This window comes from Heterodontus francisci, chromosome 15 (assembly GCF_036365525.1).
Source record: "Heterodontus francisci isolate sHetFra1 chromosome 15, sHetFra1.hap1, whole genome shotgun sequence".
Lineage (NCBI taxonomy): Eukaryota > Metazoa > Chordata > Chondrichthyes > Heterodontiformes > Heterodontidae > Heterodontus > Heterodontus francisci.
The window spans coordinates 59,611,758-59,629,266 of NC_090385.1; the positions used below are offsets into that span (position 1 = coordinate 59,611,758).

Sequence of the window (17,509 nt, forward strand, 5' to 3'; positions counted from 1 at the left end):
GCGACTCTCCAGGCAGATGGTCAGAGATATCTATGAGCTCAATGCCAAAGACCTCACACCTCGCAGCACTGGTCATCATAAAGTTACTGTGACCTTGAACTTCTTCGCTTCAGGCTCTTTCCAAGGATCAGCTGCAGAACTTAGTGGAATCACGCAAACGGCAAGACACCACTGCATCTCGCAGGTCACTGATGTCCTCTTTGCCAGAGCTGGACAGTACATTCATTTTACAAAAGACCCGGCCTCGCAGGCACAGATGGCAGTAGGTTTCAGTGACATCACTGGATTCCTCCATGTGCAGGCATCATTGATTGCACCCATGTGGCCATCAATGCACCTGGTGACTGCCCAATCAGATTCAACAGGAAGGGTGTCCACTTCCTCAACATTTAACTTGTCTGCGATCTCAAAAGCTTCCGCTATTTGTGTGCTCACTTTCCTGACAACTGCCATGACTCTTTCATCCTCCGAAAGCCACGCTGCCTCAGATCTTGACTCCCAGAGTCTGTGTATGGATCTTAGGGACAAGGGATGTCCCTTGAAGAAATGGCTACTCACCTCTCTGCGGAAGCCCCAGACAGGGACAGAAGCTATACAACCAATGCCACCTGTTTACTAGGACTGTCATTGAGCAGGCCAATGGGCTTCTGAAGATGCGATTCTGGCACCTGGACCAGTCAGGTGGCGCCCTCCCATACCCTCCTGCAAGGATCTTGGTCACTGTGGTGGTCTGCTGCGTTTTCCATAACATGGCCCTCTAGAGAGCTTGAGGATGGTGAGGCCCTGGAAGGAGATAGCTCATCAGGGAAAGAGCAGGAGCAGGTGAGAAAGGAGGAGGAAGTGGAGGCGGAGGGAGATGATGCTGAACAGAGAGAAGTCCTGGCTGCACAAAGAGGTGACTGGGCACAAAGGGCTTGTCAGGATGCCATGAATGTTAGGGATCATCGGATTCAGGAGCATTTCTCCTGAGTCCCTTCTGAGCCAGGCTGAGGTGCATGGCATAGAAGTGAGTCTGAGATACCTGTGTTAACGTATCAATAGAAGACGCAGCCTAGAACATCTAATCACTTACCGCCAATGCCCAGAGGCTTTGCCCTCACCATGGAGGATCCAGTTAGCTCTTTCACCACCTCATACCGCTTACCGCTTTTCCTGTTGTGCCAGCAATAAAAGAAGTCCCAGATGTGTAGCTCAAATTGTCATGATTTATATGGTGTAAAAAAAAGAAAAACAGTAAACAGAGACAGTAAGGACACACCCCAGTGACCCACTCAATGCTCTACGTGATGCAATGGCCTCCACACTTGGCCACTTCTTTACGGTGCTCCCCCGATGGCCTCGGAGGTGGTAGAGGCAGCCTGCTCACTTGTCTCAGCTTGTGGCTGAGATCTATGTGGCAATCATCTGCAATGTGGAGGTGCCGTGGGGGCATCTCCAGTGGCTGCTGCACCTGCAGCATTGCCTTTCGGAAGTCCACTGTACACCACATCAACTGCAGTACCCTCATCAACCCTCTTGGTTAACTCAGCAAAAAACTCAAGAAAGTTAGTTAAACACAATTTTCCCTTAACAAATCAGTGCTGGCTTTGCTGAATTCATCCACATTTGTCCAAGTGACTATTAACTATGTACCGAATTATCATTTCAAAAAGCTTTCCCACAACCAAGGTTAAGCTGACTGGCCTATAGTTGCTGGTTTTGCCCTTGCACCCTTTTTTGAACAAGGGTGTAGCATTTGCAACTTTCTAGTCCTCTGGCACCACCCCTGATCTAAGGAGGATAGGAAGATTATGCCCAGTGCCTCTAGAAATTCCACCCTAACTTACCTCAGTATCCTTGAATGCATCTCATTTGGTCCTGGTGACTTATCAACTTTAAGTACAGCTAAACTATCTAATATCTGCTCTTTAATCAATTTTTAGCCCATTCCAGTGTCTCAACAGCCTCCTCTTTTACAACGACCTGGGCAGTATCTTCTTTCTTGATAAAGACCGATGCAAAGTATTAGCACCTGAGACACGATGCCTGCCTCCATGCATAAATCCCCTTTTAGGTCCATAATCAGCCCCACTCCTCCTTTTACCACCCTTTTATGATTCATATGCCGAAAGACGACTTTTGGATTCCCTTTTATGTTAGCTGCCACTCTCTTCTCATATTTTGTCTTCGTTTGTGTTACTTGATTTTTCACTTCCCCTCTGAACTTTCTATATTCAGCCTAGTTCTCAATTGTATTATCCACCTGACATCTGTCATATGCATCCTTTTCAGCTTTATCTTACTCTATCTCTTTCGTAAGCCAGGCAGCTCTGGATTTGTTTGTCCTACCTTACCTCCTCATGGGAAAGTACCTTCACCGTACCTGAGCTACGTATTCTTTAAAGGCAGCCCATTGTTCAGTTTTGCTGCTCAATGTTTTAGTCAAATTTACCTGGGCCAGATCTGCTCTCACCCCATTGAAGTTGGCCCTCCCTCAATTAATTATTTTTACTCTGGATTGCTCCTTGTCCTTTTGTATAGCCAACTATTATCACTGTCCACTCAATGTTCCCTTCCTGATACTTGATCCACTTGACCCACCTCATTTCCAAGAACCAGAGCTAGTAAAGCCTCTTTCCTCATTGGACAAGAAACATACGGATGTAGAAAATTCTCCTGCACATGCTCTAGAAACTCTTGCCCCACTCTGGATCATCATGCTGTTACTATCCCAGTCTATATGAGGATAACTAAAAGTCCTCATTATAACTATTCTATGATTCCTGCACCTCACCAATTTCCTTGCAAATTTGTTCCTCTGTATCTTTCCCACTAGTTGGTGGCCTATAGAATACACTAACCAAATAGATTCTGTCCTTGACGCCTCTAGATCATCTTCCCTTTGCAGCACTGTAATGTTCTCGTTAATCAATATTACTACCCTTCCTCCTTTCTTTTCGTCCATATCATTCCTGAACACCTTATAGATCCATGAAAGTTTAGTACCCAGTCCTGCCCTTTTTTGAGCCAGGTTTCCATTATCGCCATGACATTATATTTCCACATGGTTATCTGTACCTGCGGATCACCAACCTTATTTAAATCAAACTTTGCGCATTCATATCGAGGCACTGTAAACCTAATTGAGACTTTATTGCATTCCCTCTTATTCTGACTCCAACTAATAGCTTACTATTTCATACTCCAGTGCTATCTGTCTCGCCCAATTCTCTGTGCACCATGGGTTTCCCTCTGCTATCCCCTTGTTCCCTCACCCCTGCCAAGTTACTTTAAGCCCTCCCCAATAGCACTAGCAAATCGCCCTGCAAGGACATTTATCCCAGCTCTGTTTAGGTGCAAAGCGCTGAGCCACTATAGGTTAAAGGCCTGCTACCCGACCCGAACACGACGGGACCTGATGACGTGTCACGTTCGGGTCGGGTTGCACTTGCGGGTCCGAAATTCAGGCTCGGGTCGGGTTGGGTTGGGCTGGATCGGACATGCTCTATCACCACCTCAGGTAAGTGACTCTAAAGTTAATTTACTTTTTGGACTTTAAAGGTGGTTTTGTTACAATTATTTTAAGCTTGTGCAAGTAAGGAACAAAGTGAAAAACGGAAGGTAGGTTAACTCTTACCTTCCGGAAGCGGACCTGTGGGGAGAATGCAGAGTGCTGAGCCTATAAAACGACCCTGAGGATCGAGGCCCAGTCTCTTACCTTCCGGAAGCAGAGCTGAGAGGAACGGAGCTGACCTGTGGGGGGAACGCAGAGTGCTGAGCCTATAAATCGACCCCGAGGATCGAGGCCCAGTCTCTTACCTTCTGGGAACAGAGCAGAGAGGAGCTCTTCCAGTGCGCCGGGGTTTTGAAAAAAAAAACCAACAGTGACGTCAGAGGAGAGCTGCAAGCTGATTGGTTGATGAGTAGCAGCTGTTAGAATATCTTAAAAAAAAATAAGGGGAAAGTTTTTTTGTTGAAAATAAAACCTCTGGTGATAAGGTGAGTACTATTAAAGTGTTTTTTTTTTGAGGGACTTTAGATTGGAGTGGGTAGAACAAGGCCCCTAGTGCAATTAGTATTTTTAAATTAAGGGAGTAACTAATTAGCCTAAGGGTAAGTCATGGCAGGAGAGCTCAGCCCCGTGATATGCTCCTCCTGCGCTATGTGGGAAATCAGGGATGCTTCCAGTGTCCCTGATGACCATGTGTGCAGGAAGTGTATTCAGCTGCAGCTACTGGCTACCCACATTATGGAGCTGGAGCTGCGGGTGGATTCACTGTGGAGCATCCGCTATGCTGAGGATGTTGTGGATAGCACATTTAGTGAGGTGCTCACACCGCAGGTAATGGCTGCACAGGCAGAAAAGAGATGGGTGACCACCAGACGGAGGAGTAGGCGCTGGCAGGTAGTGCAGGAGTCCCTTGTGGCCATCCCCCTCTCAAACAGATATACTGCTTTGGATACTGTTGGGGCGGAGGGGGGGGGTGGGTGCGGATGACCTCCCAGGGGAAAGCAGCAACAGCCAAGTTCATGGCACCACGGAGGGCTCTGCTGCACAGCAGGGGAGGAAAAGGGTTGGAAGAGCTATATTGATAGAATCCCCTATTGTAAGGGGTGCAGATAGGCGATTCTGTGGCCACAAACAAGACTCAAGGATGGTATGTTGCCTCCCTGGTGCTAGGGTCAAGGATGTCTCGGAGCGGCTGAAAGACATTCTGAAAGGGGAGGGTGAGCAGCCAGATGTCGTGGTCCATATTGGTATTAATGACATAGGCAGGAAGAGAGATGAGGTGAATATAGGGAGTTAGGCAGAAGGTTAAATAGCAGGACCTCCAGGGTTGTAATCTCAGGATTACTTCCCATGCCACGTGCTAGTGAGGGTAGGAATAGGAGGATAAGGCAAATGAATACGTGGCTGAAGAGCTGGTGTAGGCGGGAGGGCTTCAGCTACTTGGTTCAATGGGATCTCTTTTGGTGCAGAGGTGACCTGTACAAGGAGGACGGGTTGCATCTAAACTGGAAGGGGGCCAATATCCTTGCTGGGAGGTTTGCTAGTACTACTCGGGAAGGTCGAAACTAGTCTTGCAGGGGTGTGGGACCCAAAGTAGTAATCTCTCCAATAAGACAGTTGAGGCAAATGTAGAGGTTAAAGCAAGTAAGTCCAGTAGAGAGGCCGGGCAGGGGCAGGACAAGGTGCGTGGAAGGTCTGGTAGGCTAAACTGCATTTACTTTAATGCAAGAAACCTTAAAGGTAAGGCAGATGAACTCAGAGCATGGATCGGTACATGGGATTGAGATATTTTTGCTATTACGGAAACGTGGTTGAGGGATGGGCAGGACTGGCAGCTCAATGTTCCAGGGAACCGATCCTTCCGGCGTGACAGAGGTGGAGGTAAGAGAGGAGGGGGAGTTGCACTATTGATTTGGGAGGATATCCCGGGGGGAATGTCCAGCGAGGCCATATAGGTAGAACTTAGAAATAAGAAAAGGGTGATCACTTTGATGGGATTATATGATAGGCCCCCCCAATAGTCCGAGGGAAGTGGAGGAGCATATATGTAGGGAAATCACAGATAGGTGTAGGAATTATAGGGTTGTAATAGTAGGTGATTTTAACTTCCCGAATATTGACTGGGACTGCCTTAGTCCTAAGGGATCAGATGGGGAAGAATTTGTTAAGTGTGTCCAGGATAGTTTTCTGAAACAGTATGTGGGTGGCCCTACTGGAGAAGGGGCTACACTCGACCTCCTCTTAGGAAATGAGGATGGGCAGGTGGTTGATGTGTCAGCGGGGGAGCACTTTGGGACCAGTGACCATAACTCTATTAGCTTCAAGATAGTTATGGAAAATGATAGGACTGGTCCTCAGGTTGGGGGAAGGCTAATTTCGATGGCATCAGACAGGAACTCTCAAAAGTTGAATGGGAGAGGCTGTTTACAGGTAAAGGGACGTCTGGCAAGTGGGAGGCTTTTAAAAGTGAGATAGGAAGAGTTCAGGGCCGGAATGTTCCTGTTAGATGGAAGGGCAAGGCTGGCGAGTTTAGGGAACCTTGGTTGACGAGGGATATTGAGGGTCTGGTCAGGACAAAGAAGGAGGCATATGTCAGGTATAGGCAGCTGGGATCAAGCGAGTCCCTCGAGGAGTATAGGGGATGTAGGACTACACTTAAAGAAATTAGGAGGGTGAAAAGGGGCCTTGAGATTTCCTTGGCAGATAAGATAAAGGAGAATCCTAAAAGGTTCTATAAGTATATTAAGAGTAAAAGGGTAGCTAGGGAGAGAGTAGGTCCCCTTAAGGATCAGTGTGGCCATCTGTGTGTGGAGCCATGGGAAATTGGCGAGGTCTTAAATGAATATTTCTCGTCAGTATTTACCATGGAGGTGGTCATGGAAGCGAGTTCAAGGGACAGAACAGCGATATCCTGGAGCATATCAACATTACAAAAGGAGGTGGTGTTGGAGGTTTTGAAGCGCATTAAGGTGGATAAATCCCAGTGCCTGACCAGGTGTATCCTAGGATGCTATGGGAAGCAAGGGAGGAGATTGCTGGGACTTTGGCAGAGATTTTTGTATTATCGTTAGCCACGGGTGAGGTACCAGAAGACTGGAGGATAGCTAATGTTGTGCCTTTATTTAAGAAGGACAGCAGGGATAAGCCAAAGGTGGCCAGTGAGCCTTACATCAGTGGTGGGAAAGTTATTGGAAGGGATTCTGAGAGACAGGATTTATATGCATTTGGAAAGGCATGGTCTGATTAAGGATAGTCAGCATGGCTTTGTGCGTAGGAAATCATGTCTCATGAATTTGATTGAGTTTTTCGAGGAGCTGACCAAGAGGATTGATGAGGGCAGGGCGACGGACATTGTCTACATGGACTTTAGCAAGGCCTTTGACAAGGTCCCACATGGTATGCTGGTCCAGAAGGTTCAAACACATGGGATCCAGGGTGAGCTAGCCAATTGGATACAAAATTGGCTTGGTGATAGGAGGCAGAGGGTGGTTGTGGATGGTTGTTTTTCAGATTGGAGGCCGGTGACCAGTGGTGTGCCGCGCCGCAGGGATAGGTGCTGGGCCCTCTGTTGTTTGTCATATATATTAATGACTTGGATGTGAATGTAGGGGACATGATTGGTAGGTTTTCAGATGACACCAAAATTGGTGGTATAGTGGACAGTGAAGAAGGTTGTCTAAGGTTGCAACAGGATATAGATCAACTGAGAAAGTGGGCAAGGGATTGGCAAATGGAATTTAAAGCAGACAAGTGTGAAGTGATACATTTTGGGAAGTTAAACCAGGGCAGGACATATACAGTGAATGGCAGGGCCCTGGGGAGTGTTTTTGAGCAGAGAGACCTTGGGGTGCAAGTACATAGTTCCCTGAAAGTGGCAACACAGGTAGACAGGGTGGTGAAGAAGGCATATGGCATGCTTGCCTTCATCGGCCGAGGCATTCAGTACAAGAGTTGGGACGTTATGTTACAGTTGTACATAACGTTGGTTAATCCGCATCTGGAGTACTGTGTGCAGTTCTGGTCGCCGCACGACAAAAAAGATGTGATTAAGCTAGAGAGGGTGCAGAAAAGATTCACAAGGATGTTGCCTGGTTTGGAGGGCTTAAAGAGATATTGGATCGGCTGGGTCTGTTTTCCCTGGAGCAAAGGAGGCTGAGAGGGGACATGATAGAGGTATAAAAAATTATGAGAGGCATAGATAGGGTAGATAGCCAGAGTCTGTTTCCCATGGTAGGGGTGACTAAAACTAGAGGGCATAGATTTAAGGTGAGAGGGAGGAGGTTTAAAGGGGATCAAAGGGGCAAATTTTCCACACAAAGAATAGTGGGTATCTGGAATGAGCTGCCTGAGGAGGTGGTGGAGGCAGGAACAGTAGCAACATTTAAGAGGCATCTGGACAGGTACCTGAATGAGCAAGGCATAGAGGAATATGGAATTAATGCAGGCAGGTGGGATTAGTATAGATAGGCATTATGGTTGGCATGGACACGGTGGGCCGAAGGGCCTGTTTCTATGCTGTACGACTCTATGACTATGAATTTAACTGATGGTCTGGTCGGGTCGGGCACGGGAAAAAAATGGAAGGACTCGGGCCGGGTCGGGCTCGGATGGAGTTCTGTTGGGCTCGGGTCGGGTCTCATTTGCAGACCCGAGCAGGCCTTTAGTATAGGTCCCATCTCCCTCAGAACTGGTACCAAAATCTCAGGAATCTAAAGCCCTCCTTCCTGCACCATCTCTCCAGCATTGATCTGCTCAATCCTCCTATTACTATACTCACTTGCACCTGGTACCATAAGTAATTTGGAGATTACTACCTTTGAGGCCCTGCTTACTAGTTTCTTTCCTCGCCCCCTAAACTCTGCTTGCAGGACCTCATCCCTCTTTCTAACTGTCGTTGGTACCGATATGGGCCATGACTGCAGCTGTTCATCTTGCAAAAAGGACAAATCCAATCCAACCAATTACTGTCCCATCAGTCTACTCGATTATCAGCAAAGTGATGGTAGCACTGTCGACAACACCTTCCAAGTCGCACTTACTCAACAATAACCTGCTCACCGATGCTCAGTTTGGGTTCTGCCTGGGCCACTTAGCTCCTGGCCTCATTACTGCCTTGGTCCAAACATGGACAAATGAGTTGAATTCAAGAGGTGAGAGTGACTGCCCGTGACATCAAGGCTGCATTTGACAATGTGGCATCAAGGAGCCCTAGCAAAATTGAAGTCAATGGGAATCAGGGGGAAACCTCTCCACTGGTTGGAGTCATGCATAGTACAAAGGAAGATTGTTGTGGTTGTTGGAAGTCAATCATCTCAGTCCCAGGACATCACTGCAGGAATTCCTCAGGGTACTGTACTAGGTCCAACCATTTTCAGCTGCTTCATCAACAACCTTCCCTCCATCATAAGACCAGAAGTGGGGATGTTCACTGATGATTGCACAGTGTCCACCAGCATTCGCAACTCCTTAGATGCTGTGCCAGGCAATGATCATCTCCAACAAGAGAGAGAATCTAACCATTTCCCCTTGACGTTCAATGGCATTACGATCGTTGAATCTCCCACCATCAACATTCTGGGGATTACCATTGACCAGAAACTGAACTGGAGTAGCCATATAAATACCGTGGCTACAAGAGCAGGTCAGAGGCGAGGAATCCTGAGGCGAGTAACTCACCTCCTGACTCCCCAAAGCCTGTCCACCATCGACAAGGCACAAGTCAAGAGTGTGATGGAATACTCTCCACTTGCCTGGCTGCGTGCAGCTCCAATAACACTCAAGAAGCTCGACACCATCCAGGACAAAGCAGCCCGCTTGATTGGCACACCATCCACAAACCTCCACCACCGATGCACAATGGCAGCAGTGTGTACCATCTACAGGATGCATTACAGCAATGCACCAAGGCTCCTTAGACAGCACCTTCCAAGCCAGCAACCTCTACCACCTAGAAGGACAAGGGCAGTAGATGCTTGGGAACACCACCACCTGTAAGTTCCCCTACAAGCCAGACACCGTCATGACTTGGAACTATATTGCCGTTCCTTCACTGTTGCTGGGTCAAAATCCTGGAACTCCCTTCCTAACAGCACTGTTGGTGTACCTACCCCACATGGACTGCAGAGGTTCAAGAAGGCAACTCACCACCATCTTCTCAAGGGCAATTAGGAATGGGCAATAAATGCTGGCCTAGCCAGCGATGCCCACATCCCAGCAACGAATAAAAACTGAAGCAGTCCGTGTCCACATACAGCAAGAAGACTTGGATAACATTTAGGCTTGAGCTGATAAGTAGCAAGTTACATTTGTGCCACACAAGTGCCAGGCAATGACCATCTCAAACAAAACGGAATCTAACCATCTCCCCTTGATGTTCAATGGCTTTACCATCGCTGAATCCCCCACTATCAACATCCTGGGGATTACCATTGATCAGAAAGTGAACTGGACCAGCCACATAAATACTGTGGCTACAAGAGCAGGTCAGAAGCTGGAAATTCTGCGGCAAGTAACTCACCTCCTGACTCCCCAAAGCCTGTCCACCATCTACAAGGCACAAGTCAGGAGTGTGATGGAATACTCTCCACTTGCCTGGGTGAGTGCAGCTCCAATAATACTCAAGAAGCTCAACACAATCTAGAACAAAGCAGCCCGCTTGATTTGCACCCTATCTACCACCTTCAACATTCACTCCCTCCACCAGTGATGCACAGTGGCAGCAGTGTGTACCATCTACATGATGCACTGCAGCAACTCATCAAGGCTCCTTTGATAGCACCTTCCAAATCCACGACCATCTACCACCTAGAAGGACAAGGGCAGCAGATACATGGGACCACCGCCACCTGGAGGTTCCCCTCGAAGCCACCACACACCATCCTTACTCGGAACTATATCGCTGTTCCATCATTGTCGCTGGGTCAAAATCCTGGAATACCAACAGCACTGTCGGTGTACCTACACCACACAGACTGCAGCAATTCAAGAAGGTGGTTCATCACCACCTTCTCAAGGGCAATTAGGGATGGGCAATAAATGCTGGCCTAGCCAGTGAAATAATTTTTTTTAAAAAACCCTCTGAGAGTGCTCTGGAGCCGCTCAGTGACATCCTTGACCAAGACACAGGTCGGCGACGTACCATTCTGGAATCACGTCTATGGCTGCAGAAACGCCTGCCTGTTCCCCTAACTATCAAATCCCCCATCATTATTGCCTTTGCAATCACCCTCCTGCCCGCCATACAGCTGAGCAAGCTGTAGTGCTGTGGATGAGGCTCTGGCAGCACACCCCATCACGGTCACCAGTATTCAGAACGGAGTAATGGTTGGATAGTGAGATGTACTCAAGGGACTTCTGCACTCCCTGCCTGGTCCATCTTGACTGCCTGGCACATTCCCATTCCCTCTCTGCCTGCATGCCCTTAAGCTGCAGGAGGGACCACATCTATATATGTGCTATCCACGAAACCGAGCCTCACGGATGCACCAGAGTAATGCCAGCTTCTGTTCAAGCTCCGAAACCTGGAGCTTGAGCGACTCCATCTGAAGACTCTTCCTGCACACTTGGTTATCCAGGACACAAGAAGCGTCGTGTTCTCACATGGAGCAGGATGCACACTCCACGGGATTAACTTACCCTGCCACACCTCTATTTATGTGACTCTTAAACTTACGACTTTAGGCTCACCAGCCAACTGCTTCCCTTGTGCTGACATGACTGTCTTTTGTAGAGAGGGTAACTGAAATTTTTTTATTTAACTCTTATTATCTAAATAGATTAGATTTTAATTTACTGAAAAATTCAGAACTCTAGCCATTAACTTTATCCCTTAGATTTGATTAATTAATTGAATACTGATTATAAATGATCAAAGTAACCTTAGTTATATGCTAATTAATTGATCTAGCCTTACTTTAAAGTTGATTAATTTAAATCAAATAACATTAAAATAAAAATTCAAAGCTTACTTGTATGCTAGAGTTCAGAAGAATGAGAGGGGATCTCATAGAAACCTACAAAATTCTAACAGGACTGGACAGACTAGATGCAGGAAGGATGTTCCTGATGGCAGGGGAGTCCAGGACCAGGGGTCACAGTCTAAGGATAAGGGGTAAGTTATTTAGGACTGAGATGAGGAGGGATTTCTTCACCCAGACAATGGTGATCCTGTGGAATTCTCTACCACAGAAAGCAGTTGAGGCCAAATCATTAATATATTCAAGAAAAAGAGTTAGATACAGTTCTTAGGGTTAAAGGGATCAAGGGATACGGGTAGAAAGTGGGAACAGGGTACTGTGTTTGGACGATCAGCCATGATCGTATTGAATGGCGGTGCAGGCTCGAAGGGCCGAATTTCCTACTCCTGCTCCTATTTTTTTATGTTTCTACTCACCCGATGTGACTCCTTGTCCTGTGACATCACTTCGCAATATGTCCCTGTCTTTCAACGTTGCTCCTCACTCCTGCTGCGCTTTGCAGCTCTGCTGCTGCAGGTGTTTCCCATGCTATTTATAAAGGCTTCTCTCTCCCCCGTTGTTCTTTGCTATTTGTTGAACCTTTTACAGCACTGAATCCACGTTTTTTCTGATCATGCTTCTGCCATTGACGGCAGAAACTATCTGAACCCAGGCCTCTTCAGTTTCGGCTGGTAGCCTCCTCCTGCCACCCTCTGGGAAGAGGACCTCTCTCCTCTCCCTCATGGCCTCCAACATTACATCCAGGTTGGCATCGATGAAGCGAAGGGTAGCCCGACCCCAGATGCCAGGCTTCCAGCTCTCCTTTGACATTTTGTTTCCCTCTGGTGCTGTGGAAGGCTTTGGCACAAACTGCAGGTTTCTCCCTTAAAAACAACCAGCAGCCTCACAGATGGCTGCCGTGGAGGATGTAAATCATCTGACCCACCTCCGTTCCCGTCCCTGGACAGGGAACCCGTCTCCATATCAATTAAGGGCTCACCCCCGTGAAAATCGTGCCTTTAATCAGTTTCCTGCCTCCATAGGGAAAACTCAGCCTATTATTGCTAGTCCCATCCTTTTTCTCACCTAAATGGTCATTTATATTTCAAATGTGCTTTGTATCTTAACGGTACAATCCATCTGCAAGATCTGCTCCTTTCCCAAAGATGTTTCATACCAGATTGCCTTCATGGGTATTCCTCTGTGTTTGCATGATTGGAAGAGAAGGTGCAAGCTTAGAGGAAGGTAAATTAGACACAGTTCGTGATGCTCTTGCACTGTCACCCTTCTGTACAAGGCCAATCAATTGTACTTGAAGAGATCAGAAGGACTGTGTCATAAAACTGTACAAACTCATGCCAACAGGACAGGGGCAACTCCATTACTGGCTGTCAATATTATATCTGCCTAATTTGTAGACCACTGAGTTCCTCCTAAATATAGATGTGCATATTCACTATATATCCCAACCTGTGTGCACAGTTACATCACACAGATCAAAGATGCTACTCAATTTCTCTTAGGAAAAACAGTTTGTCTAGATTCTCTAAAATGTACGGTGCTGTCCTGCTACCGTTGTTCTGGTTTGGCATGTTTACTTACTTATGTGTTGTTCGGAAGGGTTTGAATAGGTGGAGACTTTGGTGGTACTTCCCCTTTTGCACTTTTCCCTCTTCCTCCAATATCTGCAGATTAGAGCTGGCAGAATTGCTGAAGGGACATTCTTCCTCAGGTGCATTTGCATAAAACACCTGATTCTAACAAGAGAAAAACAAAGTTATAAGACCTTCATCAGAAGTAATTATATGGCAGAATAATGTATGTCTTCTACCATAATGAACCAATCACTTTTCATTCAGTGCTGGAAGTTTGAGGAAACTGAAAGGTGTATTGAATTAACTATAGGGATTTGGATTCGAATCCAACCCAGACTGATAGAATGAAAATCTCTCTCTGTTGGCAACGTCAGGTCCCCCCACCAAGCTGAACTGAGGGGCTGGATCCATGGGAAACCCCTCGAACTGTATCGTTGATATTTTCATTTGCTGGAAATGTAAAACTGTAAATGTAATTGGCATGACAATAGTGAAACGGAAGGGTTGTGAAGAAACTCATGATAGTATCGAAGGAAACTGATCTCCCTTGCAATGTTTGTATTTTTTGGTGCTGTTTGAAACTGTTTGGCACTGTAATTTTTGCAGATTTTTATGAATAAAGTATATTTTGGAAATAAAAAAAAAATCAGTAGCGCAGTCTCAATCAACGGGTGGGAATCGGAAAGTTTCCTGATCCAATCTGGAATCAGACAGGGCTGTCCTCTCTCCCCGGTCTTGTTTGTTTGCTGTATTGAACCCTTTGCTGAGTCTATTAGGAAGGATGCAAGCATAAGAGGGGTGACAATCCCAGGCAGCAGAGGCACTCAGGTGAAAACCTCCCTGTACATGGATGACGTCGCCGTGTTCTGCTCGGATCCGCTGTCCGTGCGCAGACTGATGAGCATCTGCGACCAGTTCGAACTGGCCTCGGGAGCCAAAGTTAACCACGGCAAGAGCGAGGCCATGTTCTTTGGGAACTGGGCTGACCGATCCTTTGTCCCCTTCACCGTCAGGTCAGACTACCTGAAGGTGCTGGGGATATGGTTCGGAAGGGCCGGGGCGTTCACCAAAACCTGGCAGGAGCGAGTAGCCAAGGTACAACAAAAGTTGAGCATGTGGGGGCAGCGATCTCTCTCCATTGTGGCTAAGAACCTGGTCATCGAGTGCGAGGCGCTCACGTTGTTGCTGTTCGTGGCGCAGGTCTGGCCCATACCCCACTCCTGTGCTGTGGCGGTCACCCGAGCCATTTTCCGCTTCATCTGGGGATCTAAAATGGACGGGTCCGGAGGGACACCATGTTCAAACCTCTGGATAAGGGCGGGAAAAATGTACCCAACGTGGCCCTCATCCTGATGACCACCTTCGTGTGCGGCTGCATCAAGCTGTGTGTAGACCTCCAGTACGCAAACTCCAAGTGTCACTACATGCTGAGGTTCTATCTGTCCCCGGTGTTGCGAAGGATGGGCCTGGTCACATTGCCGTGGAACGCTCCATGCAGTTGGACCGTGCCGTACCACCTATCCTTCGTGGAGCAGTTTCTGCGGGAAAACACCTTTGACCACCGGTCCATCAGGCAGTGGTCTGCACGGAATGTCCTCACGGCCCTACGGGAAAAGGAGACGGTGGATCCTGTCGGATGGTTCCCCGAGCAAACCGCCAAAGTCATTTGGCGGAATGCCTCATCACCAGAACTTTCAAACAAGCACCAAGATGTAGCTTGGCTGGTGGTGAGAAGGGCCCTCCCAGTCAGATCCTTCATGCACGCCCGAAGTCTTGCCCCCTCCGCACAATGCCCCCGCAGTGGCTGTGGTGGGGAAGAGATGGTTGCCCACCTCCTCCTGGAATGCGTCTTTGCAAAGCAGGTGTGGAAAGAGATGCAGTGGTTTTTGTCGAGGTTCATCCCAAGCAGCTCTGTAACACAGGAGTCTGTGCTCTACGGGCTGTTCCCAGGGACGCACACAGAGACAAACATCAACTGCTGCTGGAGGACTATCAATTCAGTGAAAGATGGCCTTTGATCTGCCCGAAACGTGCTGGTCTTCCAGCGCAAAGAGTTGTCCACCACCGAATGTTGCAGACTGGCACATTCCAAAGTCCAGGACTAGGTGCTGAGGGATGCACTAAAGCTTGGGGCAGCTGCAGCAAAGGCTCAATGGGGAAAGACCACAGTGTATGAATAAAGTATATTTTGGAAATTTAAAAAAAATCTAAATGAAATAGGTTTGAGTAATTCCAACCAGTTCCTAGTGGGAGAAAACACACATGGACAAAACTGTACTTTCATATTAAACTAACAAACTCAATGGGAAAACCAGTGGTAAATGGAAAAAAATAAACTGGGGCGTTGAGGGACAATAGTAGGGAAAAGATTGATGGTTGGAGCTGAATTATGAAAGCTTTCTCAACATCTTGTCAGGTTATATTTGATCTTGGCGTGCTTCATGCTAACACTGAGTTTCTGAAATGGGAAAGTGCTTTATTTAGCAGCTCTATCATTCAAGATGATAAACACACAAAAAAAAAAAATCACCAAAACAAAATATGGCAGTTGAAACACTATTTTTTACTCTGCATCTAGATAGCAATTTTGTTTTGTCAATACAGATCCAGCACTGATTAATGTAATAGTTTCTTTTCATACACTGCATACAAAACTTTAACACTGATTCACTTCACTTCAATAAAATATGGGTCCACTTCTGCATCAAGTTTGACAACATAATAGCATAATAATAAAGCTAAACCCCAGCCCTCTGCTTGTTTGTTTCACCTCCCCATCAGCTATATGACTTGTTTACACAAACGGCATGCAAAAACAAAATCTCAGAGCTTTTTTCTCCAAGATCGACCAAAGTTTTCCATAGTGCTGATGGACAAATTATTTTGACAATTGCAAAGAGAAGAAAATTTCCAAGAATTCTTAAAATGCATTTTCATTTCTAGTTTATGCATCTAAATGTGTTTAGGATTGTTAATAAATACTGGCTAACTTCGACTTCAGACAGACTCACTCATGTATTCTCCATTCATTTTGATACTGACATCAGCTAAACAGAAATAACATTACTTCCTATTTTATTACCAATGGAGCAAATATTTTACTACAGCGAACTATCCCTCTGTCCAACCCTTAAATTGGCTAATACTGAAATCTGCAACAGAAAGCTAGTACAATATCCCCCCAAAAATATATTTTACTTCAGTTATCCTTCTGATGGAAGTTATTGCAGTAACCTATTTATAAGTGGCAAGCCAACAGATTGGCCCATAATCAGAATAAAACAGGTGCCAAGAGTTGGCTTACTTCTAAGAGATAAAATCAAGCAGCATTTCATTGCAGCCTTAATAGGTAATGCTGTAGACACACTTTATAAACACATGTCCTGGGAGTAAAAGAATTATATTCAGTGTACAGCACTTCTGGTGTGCAGAGGTGGTGGAGCGGTAAAGTTGTAAACATTTTTTACTGTGAAAAAAACCTCAGCATTACAAAATTCAATGATAAACCTTAACTTGTACAAATCTCCTGAAAACGAAAATAACCACAGCTGAAAAAAATACACCAAGTTAGCCATTTATTGTATTAAGGAATGAATTTAACTTCTGTAACTTTTAAGCATATAAATGAATAGCATTGCTCACACTACAAGCTAAAATCCAACCAGCTGTTGTCACCTCCCATTGTCTTAACTAAAAACAAAAAGCAGTGGGTTGATTTATGACAAAACTCTCAATTTTTTGCCTCCCATCCACAAGATGTTGGTCTACTTAATGAGGTATGGTTCTATGGAATCCATTTGGTATTTCTCCCAATAGTGAATTATTCATGTGTGGACTTTTACAGCTAACATTGGCAGCATGTTTGACCAAGGGGGCATCATGTCCTCACCATACATGCACGCTTCGAGCAGAGCTTGTTCCATACTGATTAGGAGTGGGAACCTGGATGGTATGCCCCCTCCCTACATTAGGGGAACAGCAGTCTTTCGCTGCTTGGGCTGATATCAGCTAATTCAGCACTGATTGGGGCTGCAACTTGGACCTTCCTGATCTGTATGGATCTATTGAATATATTCACAGCTACTGGGGGAGTGACTATGGTAAACTATCCCTCCTCATCCTTCTTGATCTGCCTTCAGCCTTTGACAATGTTAACTACATCAACCAACCTCCTTCAACTCTTCTCCTCTGTGGTCTAGTTGGGTGGGAATGCACTTGTCTGGTTCCATCCTTATCTACATCCTTCTGATGAAGGGTCACTGACCTGAAACGTTAACTCTGCTTCTCTCTCCACAAATGCTGCCATACCTGCTGAGTATTTCCAGCATTTCTTCTTTTTATTTCAGTATTTTGCTTTTACTTATCTATCCACTCGCAGCCAGAGGATCACCTGCAATGGGTTCTCTTCCCATTCCCGCACTGTTACCTCAGGTGTCCCCCAAGGATTTATCCTTGGCCCCCTTCTATTT

The 17,509-nt window shown here is 46.3% G+C and overlaps 1 protein-coding gene across 1 annotated transcript in view; it reads right to left on the minus strand.

Annotated features, from left to right (window-relative positions):
* LOC137377684 (ATP-binding cassette sub-family C member 5-like) overlaps positions 1–17,509 on the minus strand; it is a 269,211-nt gene that overhangs the window by 207,109 nt on the left and 44,593 nt on the right. The window contains exon 3 of the mRNA XM_068047603.1: positions 13,048–13,202. Within this exon, the coding sequence (XP_067903704.1) occupies positions 13,048–13,202 (155 nt within the window). The remainder of the gene's footprint in view (positions 1–13,047; positions 13,203–17,509) is intronic.